Source organism: Mesoplodon mirus, assembly GCF_964341445.2.
Source record: "Mesoplodon mirus genome assembly, chromosome: X".
NCBI classification, from domain to species: Eukaryota; Metazoa; Chordata; class Mammalia; order Artiodactyla; family Ziphiidae; genus Mesoplodon; species Mesoplodon mirus.
The window spans coordinates 14,667,390-14,690,312 of NC_138981.1; the positions used below are offsets into that span (position 1 = coordinate 14,667,390).

The 22,923-nt window shown below is 43.7% G+C and overlaps 1 protein-coding gene across 6 annotated transcripts in view; it reads right to left on the bottom strand.

The window, feature by feature from the left end:
- CLTRN (collectrin, amino acid transport regulator) overlaps nt 1-22,923 on the bottom strand; it is a 173,208-nt gene that overhangs the window by 32,379 nt on the left and 117,906 nt on the right. For 3 of the 6 annotated variants that reach the window (XM_082609623.1, XM_082609624.1, XM_082609622.1), the window contains 5 exons: nt 21,674-21,744; nt 19,179-19,237; nt 14,513-14,598; nt 6,163-6,276; nt 1,045-1,239 (listed from right to left, as the gene is read on the bottom strand). In XM_082609623.1, coding sequence (XP_082465749.1) covers nt 1,045-1,239; nt 6,163-6,276; nt 14,513-14,598; nt 19,179-19,237; nt 21,674-21,744 — 525 coding nt within the window. Of the gene's footprint in view, nt 1-1,044; nt 1,240-6,162; nt 6,277-14,512; nt 14,599-19,178; nt 19,238-19,555; nt 19,655-21,673; nt 21,745-22,923 lie in introns of those variants that run through there. The other 3 variants (XM_082609627.1, XM_082609626.1, XM_082609625.1) reach the window with 2 other exon arrangements.

Consider the following 22,923-nt stretch of genomic DNA (forward strand, 5'->3'; position numbering starts at 1 on the left):
TATTATTTTTTTTTGTGGTACACGGGCCTCTCACTGCCGCGGCCTCTCCCGTTGCGGAGCACAGGCTCTGGACGCGCAGGCCCAGCGGCCATGGCTCACGGGCCCAGCCGCTCCGCGGCATGTGGGATCTTCCCGGACTGGGGCACGAACCTGCGTCCTAAGAAGTCTTGTCTCCTCTCTACCTAAATAACTCTCCCACTGATCTGAAATTCTCTAAAACCAATAATTTAGACAGCAAACTTTGCATGTGCCCCAGAATCCAGCTAAATGAACTCCAGGAGTGGGAATCTAAATGTAAGTACTTAAATTGGAAGCTCTGAAACTAAGTGAATTAGAATAGCCTAGATATTCATTAAAACATATTTTCTTCAATTGTACATCAACTAAACTTCAATTAAAAGAATGCACCTCCTTCAGACAATCGACTTTAGTGGGTCTGTGGTAGGGCAAAGGAACCTATATTTTAAACAACCGTTCCAGGCAATTCTGATGCAGGAAGTTGATTCAAAGGCCACTGTGAAGAACACGGGTCTATATAAATCATAGGCACTAGAGGGAAGAGCATCCATCAAAGGGAGGGAATATAAAACATCGCAAAAGTGTGTAGTACAAGATGGCGGCTGCAGGCACTGGAAGAGGCAGGCCAAGGTGAGGAGGCATGAAAAGGACTATGGAACTACTAGTCTTTGGAGGTGGATGACTAGCAAAGATTAACTCTGCCTACCCAAAAAGTCTGCTTAGCTCTGTATATCCAGCTTACAAAATCATAACCCAGATATTAAAACCAACTCTAGATATAAAACATTAACATGGTGTAGAATAGAAAGAAAGATAGTAATGGAAGGACTCATAGTTAACTAAGGGACACGGACTCCAAAAAGTCTCCAAAAACAAGAGCATAAGTGATATTTTGAAAAATCACCAATTTTTTCAGTTTCAGATATAACGCATTTTCTTCAGCTAGGGGAAAATCCTCTCCTTGTTTTTCCAAGTCATGAGTAAACAAGAAAATGTTCTTCAAATCACTCCCTTTAAATAGCTTACCTTCTATGTTGCCGGATTCCTGACAAAATCAATAGCATGGTTGCCACTATGACGATGCAAAATATCACACCAAATATAATAATCCAGATGGGCACAGATGGGTCAGTAGGTGGTGCAAGAGTGGAAGGAATTCTTAAAAATTCCAGAGTCTGGTCATTCAAAAAGAAGGCATTGTTGATCCGGTTCCTATTCATTCTAAAATACAATGATGATTAAAAACAAACAAAACAAGACAGAAGAAACATTAGAAACAGAAGGTATAACCCTATCTCCTCATGATATAACTATCTCTATAAACAGAGCATCCCCCTAGCAGGAGACTTCAGGTTGAACAGACAGTTTGATGAGGGCAATCATGCTGTGGCTTTCTGTCTATAAGTGGCAGTGCTGGTTGCCAGAAAGATGCTTCTCTATGTACTACTGCCCTCCATTGTTGATAATGTCCTAGAAGTAACTGGAAGTCTTGAGTTTTGAGCTCTGCCCACCATGTTTTATTTCCTGAGAGGCAGCATCTAGATTAGAATGACAGAACTCTATTTAAGGTCCCTTACATAAATACCAACAGCCTGAAAAGATAAAATAATATGCAAAAAGTGAGTGATAAATATGAGAAGAAAAAACAAAACCAGCAGCAGAAAAGAGAACACGAAGCCAGGAGCAGCTGCAAATCCATCAATTTGATCTTTTTTTTCATTCAATTCAACAAACATTTGCTGGAAACTTACTAAGTACCAGATCCTGTGCTAGGTGCTGGAGATACAAAATGAAATAAAAATACCCAAGGAGCTTACAGTCTAGAAGAATGGCCCATCAGTCCCTCCACAATCACAGTGCAAGAGGTAAATATGGGCACAGTGAGAGCACAGCAGAGGGGTAAATACATCATAGTAAAGTGTCACAGCTGCTTTCCTAAGAAGGAAACTTTTGAGCTGTGCTTTGAAGGACAAATAGGAGTTCTTTAGACCAAAGTGTGCAGTGAGCATAGGAATTGGAGACATGGTATGTAGTATGATTTGTTGCGTCAGCTGCAAGTAGTTCCATATGACTAAAGTAAATGGTGCTTTAGGAGTCCAAAAGTCTAGAAAAATATGAAGGTAAATGCATTACTTTTCCCAGGGAAAATCTGTATTTTTGGTGGTAGTGGCACTTTGGGAGGGGTTGGTGGCAGTTAGGGAGGGGTTAGTAGCAAAAACTTATTTGACTGAAACTAAATTTCTAACTGGAATTTGCAAATTAGATGAGGAGATTTCTTGGAGATACTGTGTGGCCTTTACTGAATTCACACTAGACAAGCTGACTTCAACAACCTCCAGAGCAGCACTGAAACCAGAATATAATGTGAACCTTACGTGTGATGTCAAATTTTCTAGGAGCTGCGTATAAAAAAAAAAGTAAATAGTAACAGGGAAAATTAATTTTAATAACATATATTTTGGGACTTCCCCGGTGGTCCAGTGGTTACGACTCTGAGCTCCCAATGCAGGGAACCCAGGTTCGATCCCTGGTCAGGGAACTAGATCCCACATGCCGCAACTAAGAGTTCGCATGCCGCAACTAAAGATCCCACATGCCACAACTAAAGCTCCCCTGTGCCGCAACTAAGACCCAACAAGCCAAATAAATATTTTAAAATATATATATATATTTTGCCCACTATATCCAAGAAATTATAATTTCAACATGTAATCAATTTTAAGTTGGTTCACATTTTATTTTGTGCTAAGTCGCTGAAATTTGGTGTGTACTTTACACTTAGAGCATATCTAATCTTGGACTAACTACATTTCAAGTGCTTGAGAGCCACATGTGGCTGGTGACTACTGATCCTGAACCTGAGAGTAAAAGCTGGAAAATCTCTGCAGACCAGCACCACGGTATCAGGAAAGACCTCCTTTAGCAAATGAAAATCTATGGGGAGGCATGATTATTCATAAATGTGAAGGAGAATCCCAGCCAGGAAATCTGCAGCAGGGGATAATTTCAATGCAAATGTTATTTTTTTTTTTGCGGTACGCGGGCCTCTCACTGTTGTGGCCTGTCCCGTTGCAGAGCACAGGCTCCGGACGCGCAGGCTCAGCGGCCATGGCTCACGGGCCTAGCCGCTCCGTGGCCTGTGGGATCCTCCCGGACCAGGGCACGAACGAACCCGTGTCCCCTGCATCGGCAGGCGGACTCTCAACTACTGCGCCACCAGGGAAGTCCTCAATGCAATTTTTATCAAACTATGGAATGTTTTTTTTTTTGGTAACCTAATTTTTCTAACACGGTAACACAAACCTTCCCACAAAATAATGAACCCCACTACCAAGGTATAACAGAGTAAAGTGAAAAGTTGCTCTGCATTCTCATTCTGTCTACCTGGTTGGTTAGCACTCAGGCTGATAAGAAGTTCTAGTTTAGTACAAACTATACCTCCATCTACCACTGAAATCCCCAAGAGGCGTCAATCACCATGGATATCTTCTAGCCAAGACTGGTTTTGAATAAGGCCAGGCCCTCAAAACAGATCAAAAGCAGACATCTTAGAACTGGTCTGTCATCCCCTCGCCTAATTCCATAGGTGTGGATACTCTAGCAGACCGGGAGAAAAAAATATCCCTGCATGTGCTGACAGCATGCCTGTGTTCAGGTCGTCACTGTTTATTTTTCTAGGTGAACTGAGCAAACCAATTAATCTCCCTGAGCCTCAATTTCCTCATTTATAAAGCAGGGATAATAATAATAGCTCACAAATGACTGGTGTTGATACTAAATGCCACAGATGCATCAGCACATGCCTTGTGAGCCAGAAAATATTATGCAAGCATTAGGCGGAACTAGCATTGTTTTGCCCAACCACATAGGTTCTTCAGCCTTGAAATTCCTACTACCTGCCTTCTAGGTACCATCTCCTTTCTCTTCACTCTATCCTTCCCTCTTGGTATTGTTTCCTTTATTTTCATACAATCCTGATGAGCCCTATCCATTCCCGGACATAAATTCCCATTCTATTGGCCATCCTCACCCCCTCAATAGCCCTTCCTACTAGGGCCTTTGAAACAGACATTTTGTTGTGAACATACTAATCTAGATCTTCGACCTTCACCCTAAACACTCACTCCTCCGCTTCACATTAACTGAAGCCTGGTTTAACCACAGTGCCTTCATCTTCCTTGTAGCCCTCCCTCATCACAGGGCTTGAATAAAATCCCTTTTCTCATGAAATACAATATTCCTATTTCTTACTCCCTAAGTAGTGGCTCTTAGCAGTATTCTTACTGGCAAAAGTGCAGAAACAATTTAGCTCAAACCTTCTTGTTAGGGCTTCACTGGTGGCGCAGTGGTTAAGAATCTGCCTGCCAATGCAGGGGACACGGGTTCGAGCCCTGGTCTGGGAAGATCCCACATACCGCGGAGCAACTAAGCCTGTGTGCCACAGCTACTGAGCCTGCGCTCTAGAGCCCGCGAGCCACCACTACTGAAGCCCATGTGCCACAACTACTGAGCCCGCGCTCTAGAGCCCGTGAGCCAAAACTACTGAAGCCTGTGTGCCTAGAGCCCGTGCTCCGCAACAAGAGAAGCCACCGCAATGAGAGGCCCACTCACTGCAACAAAGAGCAGCCCCCGCTCGCCGCAACTAGAGAAAGCCTGTGCACAGCAGCGAAGACCCAATGAAGCCAAAATAAATAAATAAATTTATTTATTTATTAAAAAAACAAAAGGAAACCTTGTTAAATCATTTCCCATGGGTATAGAGCCTCAGTGCCTTTGCTTCAGCAAAGGAAACAGATGATTATTCACACAAAAACATTTGGCATTTGATTATACACTATCTTAAACATTAATATTTTACAAAGAGCAGATGGATTCTTTCACTAGATATTTCTCTTTGGTAACGAGAAAAACATGCATTTCAGTAACTTGTAGATAAATCCTTTGTAAGAAGAGTGAACTTTGTTTCATTCTTTTTCAGGAAATAGTTTATTTTGTGAACTCATTCTTCCAATATACCTTTGCCCAACAGCAATCATGTGTGGGATTTGAAGTTTTGACACACATAAAGTACACACTAATTGAAATAAAAACAAATTGCTTCCTCTGCTTCTGTGCAGAAAAGGATACATTTCACTTCTGAAAGTTTGTTATAATCCCAAGGAGAGGAGGAGGGGAACTGTCAGGAAAAAATGGGTAAAACTTCAAATGGGTGAAAAATATGACTGAGTGTCCTGCAAGTCTACCTTTCTGGACAATTTTCACCTTTTATTGTTTTTGAGTTATTTTGCATATCTGTAAGTTGGAGAAAACTGATAAAATGTAAATGATTCTTGTCCACAGAAAATCAAGGTGAATTGTGTCTGGTGGAACACTGCCAATGGATAGACTAGTGTATCTTTTAATAAATAAACATCACCATTCTTCAATTCCTGCATTTGCATGCTGCCTTGAAGTCTCCTTTAAACTGGTTTTAACATCTTACTAGTTCCCTCATTAACTAATAAGATAATAAAATCTTTGATAGCATTTATTTTTAATTTGTATGAAAGTCGTGCTTTTACCTTTTTTTCAAAAAATTATCTTGTAAAGGTAAAGACTTTCACTTTGCTGTACAGTAGAAACTAACACAACATTGTAAAGCAACTATACTCCCATAAAAAAAAAAAAACACCTAAGCATTCGGGCTCGAGAAGGCATATGATGAACCATTGCACAAGAGTGCCGTACAAGGTGTTCTTGCCAAAAGAAGACAGTACTAAACCTTCTTAGCTAATGTTTAAACCAGGGCTTCTCAGCCACAGCACAATGGATATTTGGGGATGAACAGTTCTTTGTTGTGAAGTGCTATCCTGAGCACAGGAGGATGTTAACTGGCGTCCCTAACTTCTGCCTACTCCGTCACCAGCACTGTACAACAACAATGTCTCCAAACATTGTCTAATGTCTCCTTGGAGGCAAAACCGCCCCTGGATGAGAACCACTGATCTACACTAATCTCTATTCCAAAATAACGAAATGAAACCTTTGGCATCTTAATAAATAAATCACTGTGAACCAGAGAGAGAAGTCTTCAAAATCTATGAAAACAGCTGAATTAATCAATAACTTGATTTACCAGTGGAAGGCATATTTAGCAGTGATTACCTTATGGCTGACTGTACCTCAACAGCAGGAAGGGTGTGATTCCTTGAAGGATCGGTAACCACAAACCAGAATGACACCCGCTGGGTTACATTGCAAAGTAGGACGTGGGAAATTCTGCAGATGATGAGAAGAAAAAAAGTACATTATGAGCGAATAATACCAAATTGCATTAGATATTCCACTCTGGTGTTATTACCGTCTTAAGAGGTGAAGAAATGTCTTACTAAGAAGAAAATAATATAGGAAATTTCCTTTATTTCAAAATCATAGACTTGGGGATCATTCCTAAAATAAGGAATCTACCAAAAAAGAAACAAAAAACGGAATGGCTCAGTAGAGGGCATTAGGTATCTCATTCTTCATCACCTGTTAGCTGACAGCATCCCTGTTCCCTCAACTCTTGGCCTCTGACACAGAAGCCTTTTGTGTTTCCTTATCAGGATCTTATTAGTGTCCTCTTCATTCAGCCTTCCACCTCTCAGAACCAGACAAATCTGTTGATTGAGGACTTGCTTCCTCTGTTGGCCACTGTTTCCACCCCTCTCCTACTCCAGTAACTGGGGTCGGCCCAACAACAGACCTCCGGACTGAAGTGCTGTAACATTTACCAGCAGGCTTTGAACACTGTTTTTGCGCGTACCTGCTTCCAACTATAAATTGGAAACGTGCCTCACTCTACTCTGTATACCTGGATCACCAGTAGAAATGACAAGAAAGAAATGGCATTAGTGTTGAGATTAGACTCCATGCTCCGTTGGAGAACAGACCCAGGACAGAGGGGAGGGCACAGGGCTTCTGGATTCCACGTGGTTTGTCCACGGTCTTTGTCAGGAGGGGCTCTAATTTCTACCCACAGTAGAACTTCATGGTCTCCAAGCTTTGAGCACCGTTTTCAATTTTATCAGCTGAGCGTTCCCTGGGAGCCTATCAAACATTCTGTCCATCTGCAACACAAGACTTCTCTGGGCCCTGCGCCATGAGGCCAAGGCCCAAGTCTACCCTGCACTGTGCGGCCCTGTATTCCTGAAGTGTGGCCCGTGTGGGCACTCAGTGACCGTGATATGAATAGATGGATGAATGAACTAACAGAACGCAGTAATGAGCTCCATTGTTTTTACTCACTGTTTCTACATTATTCCAAGAGAGAGTAACTGAGAAAGTAAATTGGGCCAGCACAGCAATAATAGAAAAGGGAGAAAGGAAAGGAGGGAGATTACTTCCCTAAAACTTTGCCTACCCAGTCGCAGATATTCAGACGACAAAACACAGACAACTCTCTAGTATAAGAAGCCTCCTGAATACAGTGCAGGTAGAGGTAGCCGAGAGGAAGTGTCCATGGAAGGAAAGTGGGTGCTAAAGGAAGTAACCTGAAGATGGATTTACAGATTTCAGTAGATAACTGACTTAGCAACCAAAAGATGCAGATTCCTTCCAGTGACAGATTATGTCCAACCAGCGTGACTTCTTCCATGCCCTTTCTTCTAAATGTGACCACACTGAATGTCCTCTAAGATTTGCACAAAAGGAAAAATTAATCAGCCAACAGCACTGACTGAACTAAACATGTCTTTTAAAGTACGTTTTGATGTAATCAATAAACTGAAATGCCTAAATCTTACAAAGTTCTCATCACAAGAAAAAAAAATTATATCACAATGCACGGTGACAGATGTTAACTAGACTTACTGAGGTGATCATTTCACAATACACACAAATATCAAATCATTATGTCGTATACCCGCAACTAATATAATGTGATCTGTCAATTATACCTCAATAAAAATAAATAAATCACTGAAATGGCATTAGCACAGCTAAACAGCAAACCTACACTTTCAAGATTTGTAAATATAGATGGGTCTGATGGAATTCTTTGTATTCACTGGAATAACAATTTTGTCCGACTGTTTCACAAAGCTGTAATATTTATACATACACAATGGCTCCTGTCAGCAAATCACTAAAAGGGTAGAAATGTCCACTCCCATTCCTCGAGTGTGGGGAGCCCTGGTCTGAAGGTAACTGTCTAAGAACTGGCTCCACTGCCACTTCTCATCAGTGGCGCCAGACAGGGCCAACTAGGGTGGGAAGAATCGGGCTCTTGTTTCTGGAAATCAAAGGACTAAATAGGAGCTGGGCTGCTGTTTAACAGGCATGAGACCGTTCATCCCCTTACCGTGGATACAAGAGCATGTTGTTCGTTCTTAGATCACAAGGCTTATCCTTGCCTAATTAGGCAGAGGAAGAAATCCATTCCGTGCCCTACATCATTTTACTCAGAAAGAGAACACTATGCCTGCGTTAGACTTCTGCCTCTCCTGCTTTTTTATTTTCTCCTTTTTTATTTTCTCCTTTTTTATTCTAAAAAACCAATATTGGAGTAAACTAGGCAATTAGATTTCTCAGTGTACCTGGAAAATAGACTGAAGTTTAAACTTAATCATATTTTCCTGAGATACTAATACTTTCAACATTAAAAAATTCCTATGAAACGATTTTAGAAAGTCTGGCCTAAACCTTCTTATAAAAACTTGAAAACACCTGTTTACCATCTTCAGTCAAAGTCCCAAGAAACCTTCGAGTAATCTGATCTAATGAAACCAGAACTTTCTACCACTTAAACTTGTCCTTCCCTCTTCCATTGTACTTTGAAGAAAATCCAGGGAAGAGCAAGAAAACCACTTGATATCAAGATTTGTAAGTAATGCTTTCAAAGGAACTGTCTCGTTTCTGTCACATTTCGTCTGTCTTCCATGACTCCCAGGGCCGGCTTCCTGGGTGTGGGCCTGTGCTGTGTGGGACCTGGATTTACCCATCATTTAAATCTCACAGCCTACCTAGCCGCCTACACAGCAGGCTTCCAACACAGGTTACTTAATTCTCTGGCCCCCATCCAGCAGTGCAGCCCACAGGTGGCCTCAGGAGAGCGCCATGAAGAAGAGGCTTCTGCTTCTTTTTTTTTTAAATTAGTTTCTGCTTTATAACAAAGTGAATCAGTCATACATATACATCTGTTCCCACATCCCTTCCCTCATGCATCTCCCTCCCTCCCACCCTCCCTATCCCACCCCTCCAGGCGGTCACAAAGCACCGAGCTGATCTCCCTGTGCTCTGCAGCTGCTTCCCACTATCTATCTACCTTACGTTTGGTAGTGTATATATGTCCATGCCTCTCTTTCACTTTGTCACAGCTTACCCTTCCCCCTCCGCACATCCTCAAGTCCATTCTCAAGTAGGTCTGCTTCTCACACCACTGCCTTGGGCACTCTGTCAGCTCTTTCTCTCCCTCACTCCCTGACAGCACCGCGAGGAGCTTGCCTGTCATTTCTGGCCCTTAAAGAGCTCAGGCCAGTCTGATCGAAACCTAGACGCACTGTCTTCCCGCCCCTAACACACAGCTTCCCTCCCACGGCCGGCCGTGCTGGCCTCAGCGGCGTGCTCTGTTCGTTGACTCTCCTGGCTCCACCCCTCCTGCGCTTCGCCCCTTACCTCCCCGCAGTCCTGCTCACTGGGGGATGGAAAAGGGAGGTGGGAGAGGGCGGGGATCCGACAGGAGAGAAAAAGGCAAGCTTCTTTTTCCCAAGCCAGGCGCCTTGTGCTGCCCTCTGGCCGCTGGTGGCCCCTGCCGGGGCGGGTCCTCGCGTTCTCCACCCAGAGTGCACCCGGGGGGCCCCAGGAGACAGGTCTGGGGGCCTGCGCACTGCCCCTTCCCCTGACAAGGACGACGCAGTCTGGCCGAAGGCTTCCGTCTCGCCCCTCCCTGCCCGCTCTGCCGCCTTCCCTTTGCCCTGCACTTGGATCTCGGGCCCCACAGGCAGCGACTCGTGCAGCTCCCTCCGGAGGCCTCTGCTTGGCCCCGGGCAGCCGTCCGAGTGCAGGCTGTTGGCAAAGCCGCCCTCTCTCACCCAGCCACGGAGGCTCAAGCCAGCCTTTGCCTTCAGACTTCTCCAGCTAAGAGGCAGGCGCCAGTTTCTGTTCCACCCACGGGACAGTCTCAGTGGCTGGGGACACCATCACGGTGGCTCGCGCTCCAGGTGCTGCTACTCTGGTGGTAGCTGGAAGTGGCCCTGGGAACGTCTGCAAGCTGGGGAGTGATGTGCCCCTCTCTCCTCTCACAGACGGCTCCTCTCTCTACTAGCAGCGTTGCCTGACCTGAGGTGGGCGGGGGAACACGCGAGGGGTCCACTAGTGTGGCCTGGGCGCTAACTCATCACATGGACCCAGCTGTCAGCTCCCAGCGGGCTGCGTGGTGCACCCACACTGGGACCCATCCCCGCCCCTGTCCTGCGGGGAAGGCCGTGGACACGCCACACCCTCTCTGCAGGGCCTCGCCCTCTGCCTCTTGGACCCTCGACCTTCTCTTCCACTGCCCGCTTGGGGTCATGGTGACTGCACCCGTTCAGCTCTCCTGCAAGTCCTTCATGGATGTGGCCAGGACCTCGCTTTAGAAACAACACCCTCTTGCAGAGTCAATTCAGCTTATATTGGGTCAAGGGTAGGCTGGCGGTAGGTTCCCAAATATGCAGAGGGGACACTGAGCCCTGTGTCACTGGACGTGATCACGCTCGATATGAGATGCCGTCGTTTGGACTGGGTGAAAGGTGGGACGAAGAGTCTTCATTACTCTGTTCATTATTTGACTGTCTTTAGTGAGTTACTCTTTACATCTTCCACCCAGCGCATCTCAGTAGCTCTGAGATTTCTGCAGTATCCATAGAATAAGCAGTGACAGGATAGGAAAAAATCGATTTAAAAAAACGGCCAATGTTCAAGATTTGAATGCCTAAAGCCATCCTAACAGGCATTCTTCCCACCCTGTAGAATCCACTCTGCCTCACACTGGCACCAAAAGACCTCTGAAAAGCACATTTGAAATCTGATCCATTTGCCAAGCTAGTGGTGTCTTTCTATTACCCACCACACTCGGGAGAGGCAGCCTGTCTGGGAAGCTGTTTTCAATTCATCTTGCATTGTGTGGTGCCCTTTCCCATAGAGGAAACCTGCTCATGTAAAGAAGCAGCCACCGTTAGGGGGCAGCACGTGTGCTGCATCTTAAACACATCCTGATTCATGAGGCAGCCCTCAGCCCCCAGCCCCCTGAGAGCAGTGCTGCTGGGACTCCAGCTGCCTGAGCGTTCGCAGGAAAACAATTTGTTGACCCCAATCTAGGTTTGCACTTTTCAATTTTTCAACTGACACTGGCAACAAAAGCCTCTATATAGCCTATGCACCCAGTTCCAATTAAAACACCTTTGCAAATAAACCAGATTACATATTCACAGACTCCTACAATGTCCGGTTCCAAAAAATCAAATTCCCAAAGTGAATTCCTCAAAACTAATCTGAAACGTTACATATTTAAATTAACTTTTCCTAAGAATGGAAATGTGATATAACACAGTCATTTACAAGGTGAAATGTAGGTACTAAGAGGAAGGAATAATACAATGAACACAGCAATGTATAAAATCTGTTGATCAAAAATGACAATAAGATAAAAAGAGACTAGTTGAGGGGCTAGCATTGAGATGACCAGCGGCTTTTTTCCTTATATTCTTCTTTTTTTTCTTTTTTAAAATTGAGGTATAGTTTTATGTACAATATTATATAAGTTTCAGGTGTACAACACAGTGATTCACAACTTTAAAGGCTATAACTCCATTTATAGCTATTATAAAATACTGGCTACATTCTCTGTGCTGTATAATATATCCTTGTAGCTTATTTATTTTATATATAGTAGTTTGTACCTCTTAACCCTCTACCCCTATCTTGCCCCTCCCCCTTCCCTCTCCCCAGTGGGGACCACTAGGTTGTTCTCTATATCTGAGTGTGTTTCTTTTTCTTATACTCACTACTTTATTTTTTAGATTCCACATATAAGTGACAACATACAGTACTTGTCTTATTATTTCACTAAGCATAATAGCCTCCTAAGTCCATCTGCGTTGCTGCAAGTGGCAAATTTTCATTCTTTTTTTCGGTTGAGTAGTATTCCATTGTATGTATATGTATATGTGTGGATGTGTGTGTGTACACCACATCTTCTCTATCCATCCTTCTGTTGATGGACACTTAGGTGGCTTCCATGTCTTGGCTATTGTAAATAACACTGCTGTGTACATTGGGGTGCATGTATCTTTTTGAGTTAGGGTTTTTCTTTTTTTCTGATATATACCCAGGAATGGAATTGCGGGGTTATATGGTAGTTCTATGTTTAGTTTTTTGAGAAACCTCCATACTGTTTTCCACAGTGGCTGTACAATTTACGTCCCCACCAACGGTGTACCTGGGTTCCCTCTTCTCCTTATATTTTTCCTTTTTTATTTTTTGGAAGGCAATCTTCTCATTTTTATTTTTAAAAGGTTATTATAAATTGTTTTGGAAAGAATGCTTCCGTTTAAAGGCATAAGATAAAGGCAAATATATCTTTTCTAAAAATCTATAAAACAGGAGAAAAGTTCACATAGGGCATCATTTTTTTTTACCTTACACCTCCTTCTTTCAATTTTTTGAATCATGTGAACACGTTACATATCTTAAAATACATACGTGTGCTGTGTATATATGTGTGTGTTTGTGTACACACAAATCCACATATCATATGTTTATTTTGCTCCCCCAAATGTTACTCTTCTGTTTTATCCCTTATATTCACAGCCCATGCATGATACATTGTGGGTCTGAGGAAGACAATAAATAGAAACCCTCTTTGCCAAGTTCTCAATAAAATTAAGACAAAAGAATGAAGCAGACAGGAGACCAAAATAAAAGGCTGTGTTGGAGGATATGACTTTTATCAGCGGGCAAATTTCCTTCCTAATTTTAAAAATATCCTGCGATGAGATAAATTCATCTATAGTGACCCGGGCAGAGCTGAACTGAGGCAGGTATCACCATATTCTGGTGTCATATGCAAGATATTTAACACCTTAGGATCTGGCCCCTACCAATCTAAACAGTCTACAGCTACAGACAGCACGGACAGCCGTGTGGGTGTGTAAGCTTGCCCAGGCAGGGCCTGATTCTGTACTTAGTGTGGGGAGCAGCATAGAAAAATGCGTGCTGAGGGCAGGCTGGCTCCTCAAGAGAAGGGAACCCATGCCCCGTTTATCCTTCCAGCCCACCAATCAAATCAGTCATTTCACCTCTCAAGGGAAGAGTGAAGTAAGGGAGTAGAGAGAAACCAGGAGTGTTACCCTAATCACAAATGGAGATGGAAGGAAACATCACAAATAGGGAAGATTCCTTCGCAAGAACAGATTCAAATGTAAAACTATTAAAAGGTGTACTAAGGCTTTGAAGAAAATAAACAAGGTGCTGTGATAGATACCAACAATGCGATGAACCTATACATATGTAAGTTATTTTCAAAAGGAGTGCTGTACACTTATCCCCTTGCCCCCCAGGTTCATATGTTGAAGTCCTAACCCCAAATGTGAATGTACTAATATTTGGAGATAGGGCCTATAAGGAGATAATTACAGTTAAATGAGGTCATAATGGTGGAGCCCTGAGAGGATTAGCGCCCTCATCCAAAAAGGCACCAGAATGCTCACTCTCTCCCCTGCCACTTCCCCCTCAACAAAGGAGAGGTCATGTGAGCATACAAAGATTTGGTGTTGCCTACAAGCTGAAAGAAGAGGCCTCAGAATGAAACCTACCTTGTCAGCATCTTAATCTTCAACTTCCCAGCCTCCAGAACTGTGAGAAATAAATTTCTGTTGTGTAAGCCACCCAGTCTGTGGTATTTGGTTATGGCAGCCAGAGCAGACCAATACAATGAGAAGGGAACTCTTTTCTTTCTATCTTTATCTATCTATCTATCTATCTATCTGCAAGAGAAATATTTATACATATATATAGAGAGAAATGTAGAAAGCTTATGACATGTAACTACAAATTTTTATATTGTCTTCATAGTGCCTACTGAATGAAGAGCATTGTTAGAACATGATATAAACTATAAGCTGAGCTAGATTATAAAGGTTGTTTTTAATGTTAAATTAAAATGTGGGGCTTCCCTGGTGGCACAGTGGTTGAGAGTCCGCCTGCCGATGCAGGGGACGCGGGTTGGTGCCCTGGTACGGGAGGATCCCACGTGCCGCAGAGCGGCTGGGCCCGTGAGCCATGGCCGCTGAGCCTGCGCGTCCAGAGCCTGTGCTCCGCAATGGGAGAGGCCACAACAGTGAGAGGCCCGCATACCGCAAAAAAAAAAAAAAAAAAAATTAAAATGTGGGTCCCTTAAAAATTAGATGTGTACATTATTTTCAAGATTGAGTTTTGAATTAATGTCCTGTCTCAAGTAATACTGCAAACAATCAATTTAGACTTTTCATTGCTTACTTACTCAGTTGCTTCTCTGTTGGGAACTCTTCTCATGGAGAAAGCCACCATCGCTTTGAAGAGATATTCTTCATTTGTATCCCAGGCATACTGAAAGAGAAGTAAAACTGAAGGTAAAGTGAAGAGGCATGGGGTAAAAATTGGTCCACTGGGTTCTAACTGTGGCCACGCTGGTGTTGGTGTGTGTCTGTCTGTCTGTCTGCATCTCTCTCTCATCTTCCTCATACAATAAAGACTGGAGACCATGATAAATCATGTCAGCATAATGTTCAGGATAGAGTTTCCTGGCTATTCTATCATTGTAAGTGTGGTGTGTTTCCCATGGCATTATCTTCTTCCAAATCTGCAGTATTAGTAGCCAGTCAACAAATAGGGCATTTGGACATCTCATCCTGGACATAAACAGTTGATTCCCTTCTTTCCTTTCACCTTTCCCTCATAAACTGACTCCCCTTCTCAGCTTCCTTCCCTTTATTAACACCGGTACAATTTTACTTTTTATATTCTTAGCTGAAAACTTGAGTGTACGTGTGTATGTTATGGGCTGAATTGAACCCCCCTGCAGAGAAATTCATTTGTTAAAATCCTAACCCCCCAGTAGCTCAGAATGGAACCATATATGGAGATAGTGTCTTTACAGAGGTGATTAGGTTACAATTAGATCACTAGGATGGGCCCTAATCCAATATGACGGGTGTCCTTGCAAGAACAGGAAATTTGTCACAGACACATACAGAGGGAAGACGTGTAGACACAGGGAGAAGACAGCCATCTAGAAGCCAAGGGGAGAGGCCTGGAACACATCCCTCCCTCACAGAACGCAGAAGGAACCGACCCCACTGACACCTTGATCTTGGACTTCCAGCCTCCAGAATGAGAGAAAACAAATTTCTGTTGTTTAAGCCGCTCAATCTGTGGTACTGTGTTACATACAGCAGCCCTAGCAAACTGAAGTGGCTGACCCCACATTTTAGGTGGTAATCAAGTGTAACGGGAGAAAATCACAAAACAGGTTTTGTGGCTTAAGTCTAAACTCATGATGACCTACTCCCAAATTGCCTGGGATCCCCTTAGGATTCTCCATCAGTTTTCCCTCTCTCATGGTTCATAAGGACTATTTCAAAGCTCCTTCAGGCCTCCCCAAATCTCAGTGCTCCCCTCAAACCTCACTCTCACGAGGCGCTCTTGTTTTATAAGTTACTGATACATCTCGAGTCATCCACTTACACTCCCCCGCCCTCCTGACACCAAGTACAAAACTTCCTCCATAGGCACATGTCTTATCCACGTCCTCCCCCGAAGGGCCATATGTGGTGTTTCTCCTCCTGTCAACGGCTGATCTGTCCACCTCTATTAGGAACGCTTCCATTCGGCCCTTCCCGGGATCTAAACAATACAGTTTTCCCCTCTCTTCTGTGCATTCAGTGCTGACTGGAGGCTGTCCACTGACTCTGAACCATGCTCAAGTCTTTCCCATTAAAACAACAGCAAAACCAAATCACTTTATTCAGTCCTGCTTCTCCTACCCATTGCTGTCTCTCTCCTGCCCTTCACAGCCAAAATTCCCAAAGGAGTTATCCATCCTTCTGTCTTTACATGGTCACTGCCTACTTACTCTTTTCTTATATAAATTTATTTATTTTATTTATTTTTGGCTGTGTTGGGTCTTCGTTGTTGTGAGTGGGCTTTCTCTAGTTGTGGTGAGCAGGGGCTACTCTTCATTGTGGTGAGCGGGCCTCTCATTGCAGAGCACCGGCTCTTGTTGCAGAGCACAGGCTCTTGTTGCGGAGCACGGGTTCTAGGCACGTGGGCTCAGTAGTTGTGGCACGCGGGCTCCGTAGTTGTGGCACATGGGCTTCAGTAGTGGTGGCTCGCGGGCTCTAGAGCGCAGGCTCAGTAGTTTTGGCGCACGGGCTTAGTTGCTCCACAGCATGTGGGGTCTTCCTGGACCAGGGCTCAAACCCGTGTCCCCTGCATTGGCAGGCGGATTCTTGACCACTGCGCCAGCAGGGAAGCCCCACTGCCCACTTATTCTTAACCTCCTCCACCATCTGCCTTCCAATCCCTCCACTCCACAAAGCAGCTCTCTCACGTTACCAACGACCTTCACGTTGCCCAACACAATGAGCAGTTTTCAGTCACGCCTCGCTTGGCCTCTCAATGGCATCTGATGCTCTTGAACAGTCCCTTCATCTGAAAACACTCTCTTCCCTTTCGTGATACAGCGTCGTCCTGGTTTTCCTCCTGCCCCTCCGCCTCCTCTGCAGGTTCACCCTCCTCTACAAGGGCTTTAAGCTTTCGAGAATCGCTAAGCTCAAGGCTAGCCCCTCTCCTCTTGCCACCCTCCGCTTTCTTCCTCAGCCCTGTCATTACCACCTCAGTGCAGGTGACACAGGAATGTGTATCTCAAGCTAGCTCTGTCCTTGCCTGTTTGTCAATAATACCTCAAAGTCAGTAAGTCCAAAATTAAAGCCATGGTTTTCTTGTTGGTTCTTGGTTCCCTGACTCGTAAATGGGCCATTATGCATCCAGCTGCATGATTAGAAACCAAAGCTTATCCTTGACCCCTCGTCCTCTCTTCCTTGTCATCCCATCCCCGTGGCTCTCAAATCCCTTCACTGCCCCCTCTCTCCACCAACACACCGCACTCCAAATAGCCATCATCTCCCACCTGCACTGCTCCAACTGCCTCCCAACTGGCTCCTCCTCCCTACTCCAGTCCCCTTGACTCTGTCTTCCACACTGTGGCCAGAGTGTCTTGTAAACACAAATTCTGTCATGACACCCCTTTCACGAAACTCCTCATCGCTTTAAAGATAATATCAGGGACTTCCCTGGTGGCGCAGTGGTTAAGAATCTGCCTGCCAATGCAGGGGACACGGGTTCGAGCCCTGGTCCAGGGAGACCCCACATGCCGTGGAGCAACTAAGACCGTGCGCCACAACTACTGAGGCTGCGCTCTAGAGCCCGTGAGCCGCAACTACTGAGCCTGCGTTCTAGAGCCCGCGTGCCACAACTACGGAAGCCGGCATGCCTAGAGCCCGTGTTCTGCAACAAGAGAAGCCACCACAATAAGAAGCCCGTGCGCAGCAACAAAGAGTAGCCCCCGCTCGCTGCAACTAGAGAAAAGCCCGTGCACAGCAACGGAGGCCCAACGCAGCCAGAAATAAATAAATAAATAAATAGATAGGTACATTAATTTAAAAAAAGAAGATAACATCAAAACTCCTCAACACGGTCCACACATTCTTTGGCCTGACCCCTCGTTCCTCTCGAAACGCATCACGCGCCATGCTCCTCCTCACTGCTCCTCTTCCAGGCACCTCGCCCTTCCTTCCACCCTTCACTCTCCCCAAGTTCTTTCCTATAGTAAGCCTTTGCATGTGCTGGTCCCTCCACCCTCTTTCCTTTCATCCCCTGGTTCACTTTTACTCATGCTTTAGACCTCACAGCAAGTGCCAGTTACTGCGGCCCCTCATGAGGCCAAAGCCCCTACATACCTCTCCTCCCTGTAATGCTTGTCAAGATTACACACTTGCATTTGGTTCATTAATATGCAACCAATGCCACTACTATAAGCTCCCCAAAGGCAAGGATAAGCCTGGTTTTAGCTGCACTGCATCCCCAGCATCCAGCATGGTGCCTGCCCTCAGAGCAACCTGGGATAAGCAACCCTACGCACTGGCAGAGATGGTGGATTGTGCGGTCAGACTGCCTGGGTTCAAAACTGACCCCTGCCCCTTGCTGACTTGAGATCTTCAGTAGGCCACGTAATGTCTTTGCGCCTCAGTTTTCTCACCCACCTAACGACAATGGGAATACCCATGCCACCTTCCTCAAAGGGTTGTTGTGAGGGCTAAATGAGCTGACGTGAGCAAAGTGATTAGAAGGGTCCCAGCTAGAAAGTAAACTAAGTTCTCAAGGAATGCTGGCGCTTAGAATGATTATCACTCACTGAGCGAACAAAACGGTGGATTGCCCTGCAAACTGAACACTTCCAAGTATCCTTAGCACTCTTGTGTCATCTCTAGCCTGAGGCGTCTATCACCTTCTACTCGGGAAAACTGTCACAGACCATGCCGGAAAACCGAAACTAGGACACAACTCCACCTTATTAATTCAACAGTCTTTACTGTTCCTATAGCTACCGGAGCCCCGTGAGTATTCTGTTAACTTTAATTTCATAAGCATATATTTCGTGTTATTACTTTGATATTTGAGAAGAATTGAAGAAACCTCACCTGAGAATTGGAACATTTTGTGCTATGAAAGATCTCATGCGGGTGAAACATGCCCTCCTTCCAATGATGAGAAACGTCACTGACAAAGTTCAAATGACCACAACGGTGGGGAGCAGACCCCGACCCACACCTGAGAGCCTGACTCAGGCCCCTTTGCTCCGCTCTGCTAGGTGGACACGTGCAGGCTGGCAAAACGGTTTTGGGTAGCACAGAACTTCACGTATTTTCCAGCGTACACTGCACATTAAATACTTCAGGCAAAATCACTTTATTAACAATTTCTATTTTACTACAATCTTTTTTGCTTTAAGAAAATATCAGATTTGAGGTCTTTAGAAGCAACCCATACACGTTTAAGATAACTATGCAGAGAAAGCAGTGTTATTAGCAAACAAAATTTTAAAGGAACATACAAGTTTCTTCACTTACCGCTTTATCTCCCAGAGCTGTTCTGAGACTAAGTCTCACTTTAAAAGCATTTTCTGCATCTGCCACAGAGAAAAAAGAGAGAGAGAGCACTATATGATGATAAAATCTGCCAAAATGGAACCTGATCAATCCTAATATTTAATGCAACTCGAATCAACAGAATTGCAAGTAAACTGCCCCAGATACTCCCGAAAGTTTAACTGCAATCACCTTAAATGGTTGAAATGTTTATTTCAAACTCATAAAATATTCACAGGCTCAACTTTACAGCCATGACACGATGGCAGATTTAGAAAAATAAAGAAGTCTTTCAGGCAGAGACTTGTCAATCATTTAGAAAACTGTTCATCTATTTTGAAGTTTCAAGGCTTACGTACCTGGCTGACAGAGTTCGGCATGAATAGCAGTCACTAGAAAAAAGAGCAGCCACAACATTCTTTCAAAGTGGAAAACACAAGGCAAACGGAGGGGAAAAAAATCCACCCTTCACTTAAAGCTGCCTTAGCCATTCTGTGACCCGGATTAGAATATCAGACAAACAAGCAAGTCACCACCTGAAAGGTTTAATGATTAACCCCCATCATCTGGGTTAATACTTGGAGAGCAGCAGCCCATCTCCTGTCAGTTACTTATGAAAATCTGTTTGGAAAACAGATTAGCTGTCCTTTCCAAACTCTACCTCCAAAGAATGTTTTCTCTGCTGACCCAAAAGTCGGAATCCTCCCCCCACCTTGCTTCTGTTGTTGTCTGGTTAAATGCACGGTGGAAAGAATGAGTCCTTTCTGGAGGTTTACCTTGGCATGAACTTCCCATCTTTTCGGGGCTGAAATATCTCTGGCGAATAGATAGACTCTCTTAATTTAGGAAACAAACATCACCCCTTTCTATCTCTGGTGAACAAAGGACACCCTTCCAAGACTGGCCTCATTAGACTCTCTCCTCCACAGGTAAACATTCAGGAGAGTTTCCAATTCAAAGAGAATGGTTTTGCTCAGCGCTAAGCTCTGGTAGTTGTGTAAAATCAAAAGTTAATGATGTACAGCAGTGCTATCCAATGGAACATTCTGTGATGATGGAAATGTTCTATATCTGCACTATACAATATGTATACAATACGGGCGCCACTAGGCATAGGTGGCTGTTGAGCACTTGAAATGGGGCTAGTCCTGCTGAGGAAATGAACTTTTATTAAGTTAATTTAAGTAGAAACATGTGGCTAAGCAACTACATTGCTCAGTGCAGCTATACGACAGTAATTAGGAGCTACCGACCATGAACCAGCTTTGCCGAATTATTTCTCTAATCCTCCAAACAGCACCCCACAGTTGCTGTGGTGTAATCATCTTACATACAAGGAAACCGAGGATCCAGTGTTTAAGGCATTGCTGGCAACAGGGAGTGGAATGGGTGTCACTTTACCAGCCTGGATGACTTACACGTGAACCCTATCTCCACCACACTGAACCCGACTGTGTCTCAGGGTCATCACTGATCAAAACTGAAACTGTAACGAAACCTCAGAGATGCTCTGAGGACTACAGCAGTGAGTGGAGAAGAACCTTTCCCCTAGTGGGCATTCTACAGGTGCCAATCAAGACCCCCAGCGGGTCAGTGTCGGGACTTTCCTCTCTACCACGCCGCCTCTGCATGTGTTCAGTCCCCAGATTCCACCTCGTTGCCTGAAAACCATGAATGGAAAAATTAGATCGGGTGACCCCGCTGATAAACAGAAAATCTGGATTTTTAAAGCAGCAACAAGAAACATATCAACAGCTACACTTCTCACTTCCCCTTCCTGGTTAGGGTGATAGCTTATCATGGCTGACCCACTGCTGTTGGCTAACTCCACTTAAGGAGCTTTTCCTCATCTCCTTCACCTTGGTTGCCAGGGCACAGAGTCAGGAAAAGTTGTACTAGAGAGAGAAGTGGCCAAAAGTTAGCCTAGTCATTCCAGAAATTTCACTATTAGATGAAACGGAAATTTCCTAGAAGGAAGGGCCCTCATAACTGACCCCTGAAAACAAAGTCAGACTAGATGAAGTTATCTCGGGAAATGTTAGACTAGATAAAGGCATCCTGGGGGCGGGGAGGGAATAGACAGAGCCGGTACCAAAGCTGATTATTTGCATCAAGGAACAAAGCCCTGTTATGGAGACAGAAATCTGATTCAGCCTTCTTTTCACCTTAAAACTTCATAAAAATATCAAATGTCTCTCTTTTGCTTTTACTTAGTCATTTATGTGACGAGGCTTGAAGACAGTAAAATGCTGAGTTTTTGTCAGTGTAAGCCACTCATCTGAAAAGAGAAAATCTCTTCTCTTTTGAATTATGATTTCTCAATGTTTGTTGTCTCATTTTTTAAAAACAATAGAAAAAAGGACAATAGAAGTTCTGTACAGAAAATACAGAGAGGCAAAAAGAGAAAAGTACAAAATACCCATAATACTACCCGCATGGACGACCAATGTGAATATATTTTAATAGTTGAAACACACCTTCCTTAGCGTTGGATCTTCTTGTATGTTCTCGTGTGATGTTATTGTTGTTTTGTCTCACTGTAGTGGCCCTGTGGGAACAGGGAAACATCACGGTGGCAATCACGTGGGCCCTTGTCTTCTTCCTCACCCTGAAGAGAAAGCTGCTCCTCCACGGGATCTGGTGAGTCGCTTTATTTTCATTTATTTATGCATGCACGCATGCATGCATGCGTGCATGCAGGCCGTGCTGTCTGGCTTGCGGAATCTTACTTCCCCGACCAGGGATTGAAACTGTGCCCTCGGCAATGAAAGCGCGGAGTCCTAACCACTGGATGGCCAGGGAATTCCCTGGTGAGTCACTTTAAACTTGATAGATCATGAGATATATCGAATTTATTTTATTCCTAGTTTCCTGAAAATTCCCTTTATTGAATTGTATTCAATAACTTATATTGAATTGTATCACCTGCCTTTTCAGTATCTATTAATATGATCCGAGAATTTTTACCATTTGGTACATTATAGTTTAAAATTTCTTTACATTGATCCAACCCTTAGATAATTACATAAGCTCAGTTTGAGGATTTCTAACATGCTTCTGGACTTAGTTGCTGTGTTTCTCTTTCTTTAGGTTTATAAATCCATTTCTGTAGAAGAATATTTAGGTTCCTTTTCAAGTACTGATTCTTTTTTCCAGCCCTCGTATTACCATGTTGAAAATGGTACAGAAAGATTTCTAACATTGTCTATGTTTACAAATACTTGAAAATGTAGAAGAAATAAAGTATTCAGAGTTGAAGATTCTGGACCATACATATTTCGGAGGAAGAGTTCTTTTAAAATGTTCTTATATTGTTATTAATTTCAGGTTTCGTGTTTCTTTCTGAGTCCCTTTTCGCTGTTTACAATATCCAAGAAAAGCATTCATTTCATTAAGATTTTCCAGTTTTCTCATGGACTTTATACAATATTTCCCATAAAATACTCCATTCATTGTTACATTCCCTTTATACTTTCTAGTTATATATTAATTTTTGTCTCATTTCCCCTTTGTTCTTTCCAGAAATTTACCTGTTTTTGTTGTTGTTTAATCAAAGAACAAGATATTGCATTTAATTTTTAATTCCTTTCCTTCTGCTTTCTGATTCATCCATCTTTACATTTTTTAAGTCTTTACTCTTTCTGTCATACTGGTTTTCTTGTTCTTTTTATAACTCTTGAGTTGGCTAGTAGGCTTATTTATTTTTAATCTTTCTCAGTTAATGTGA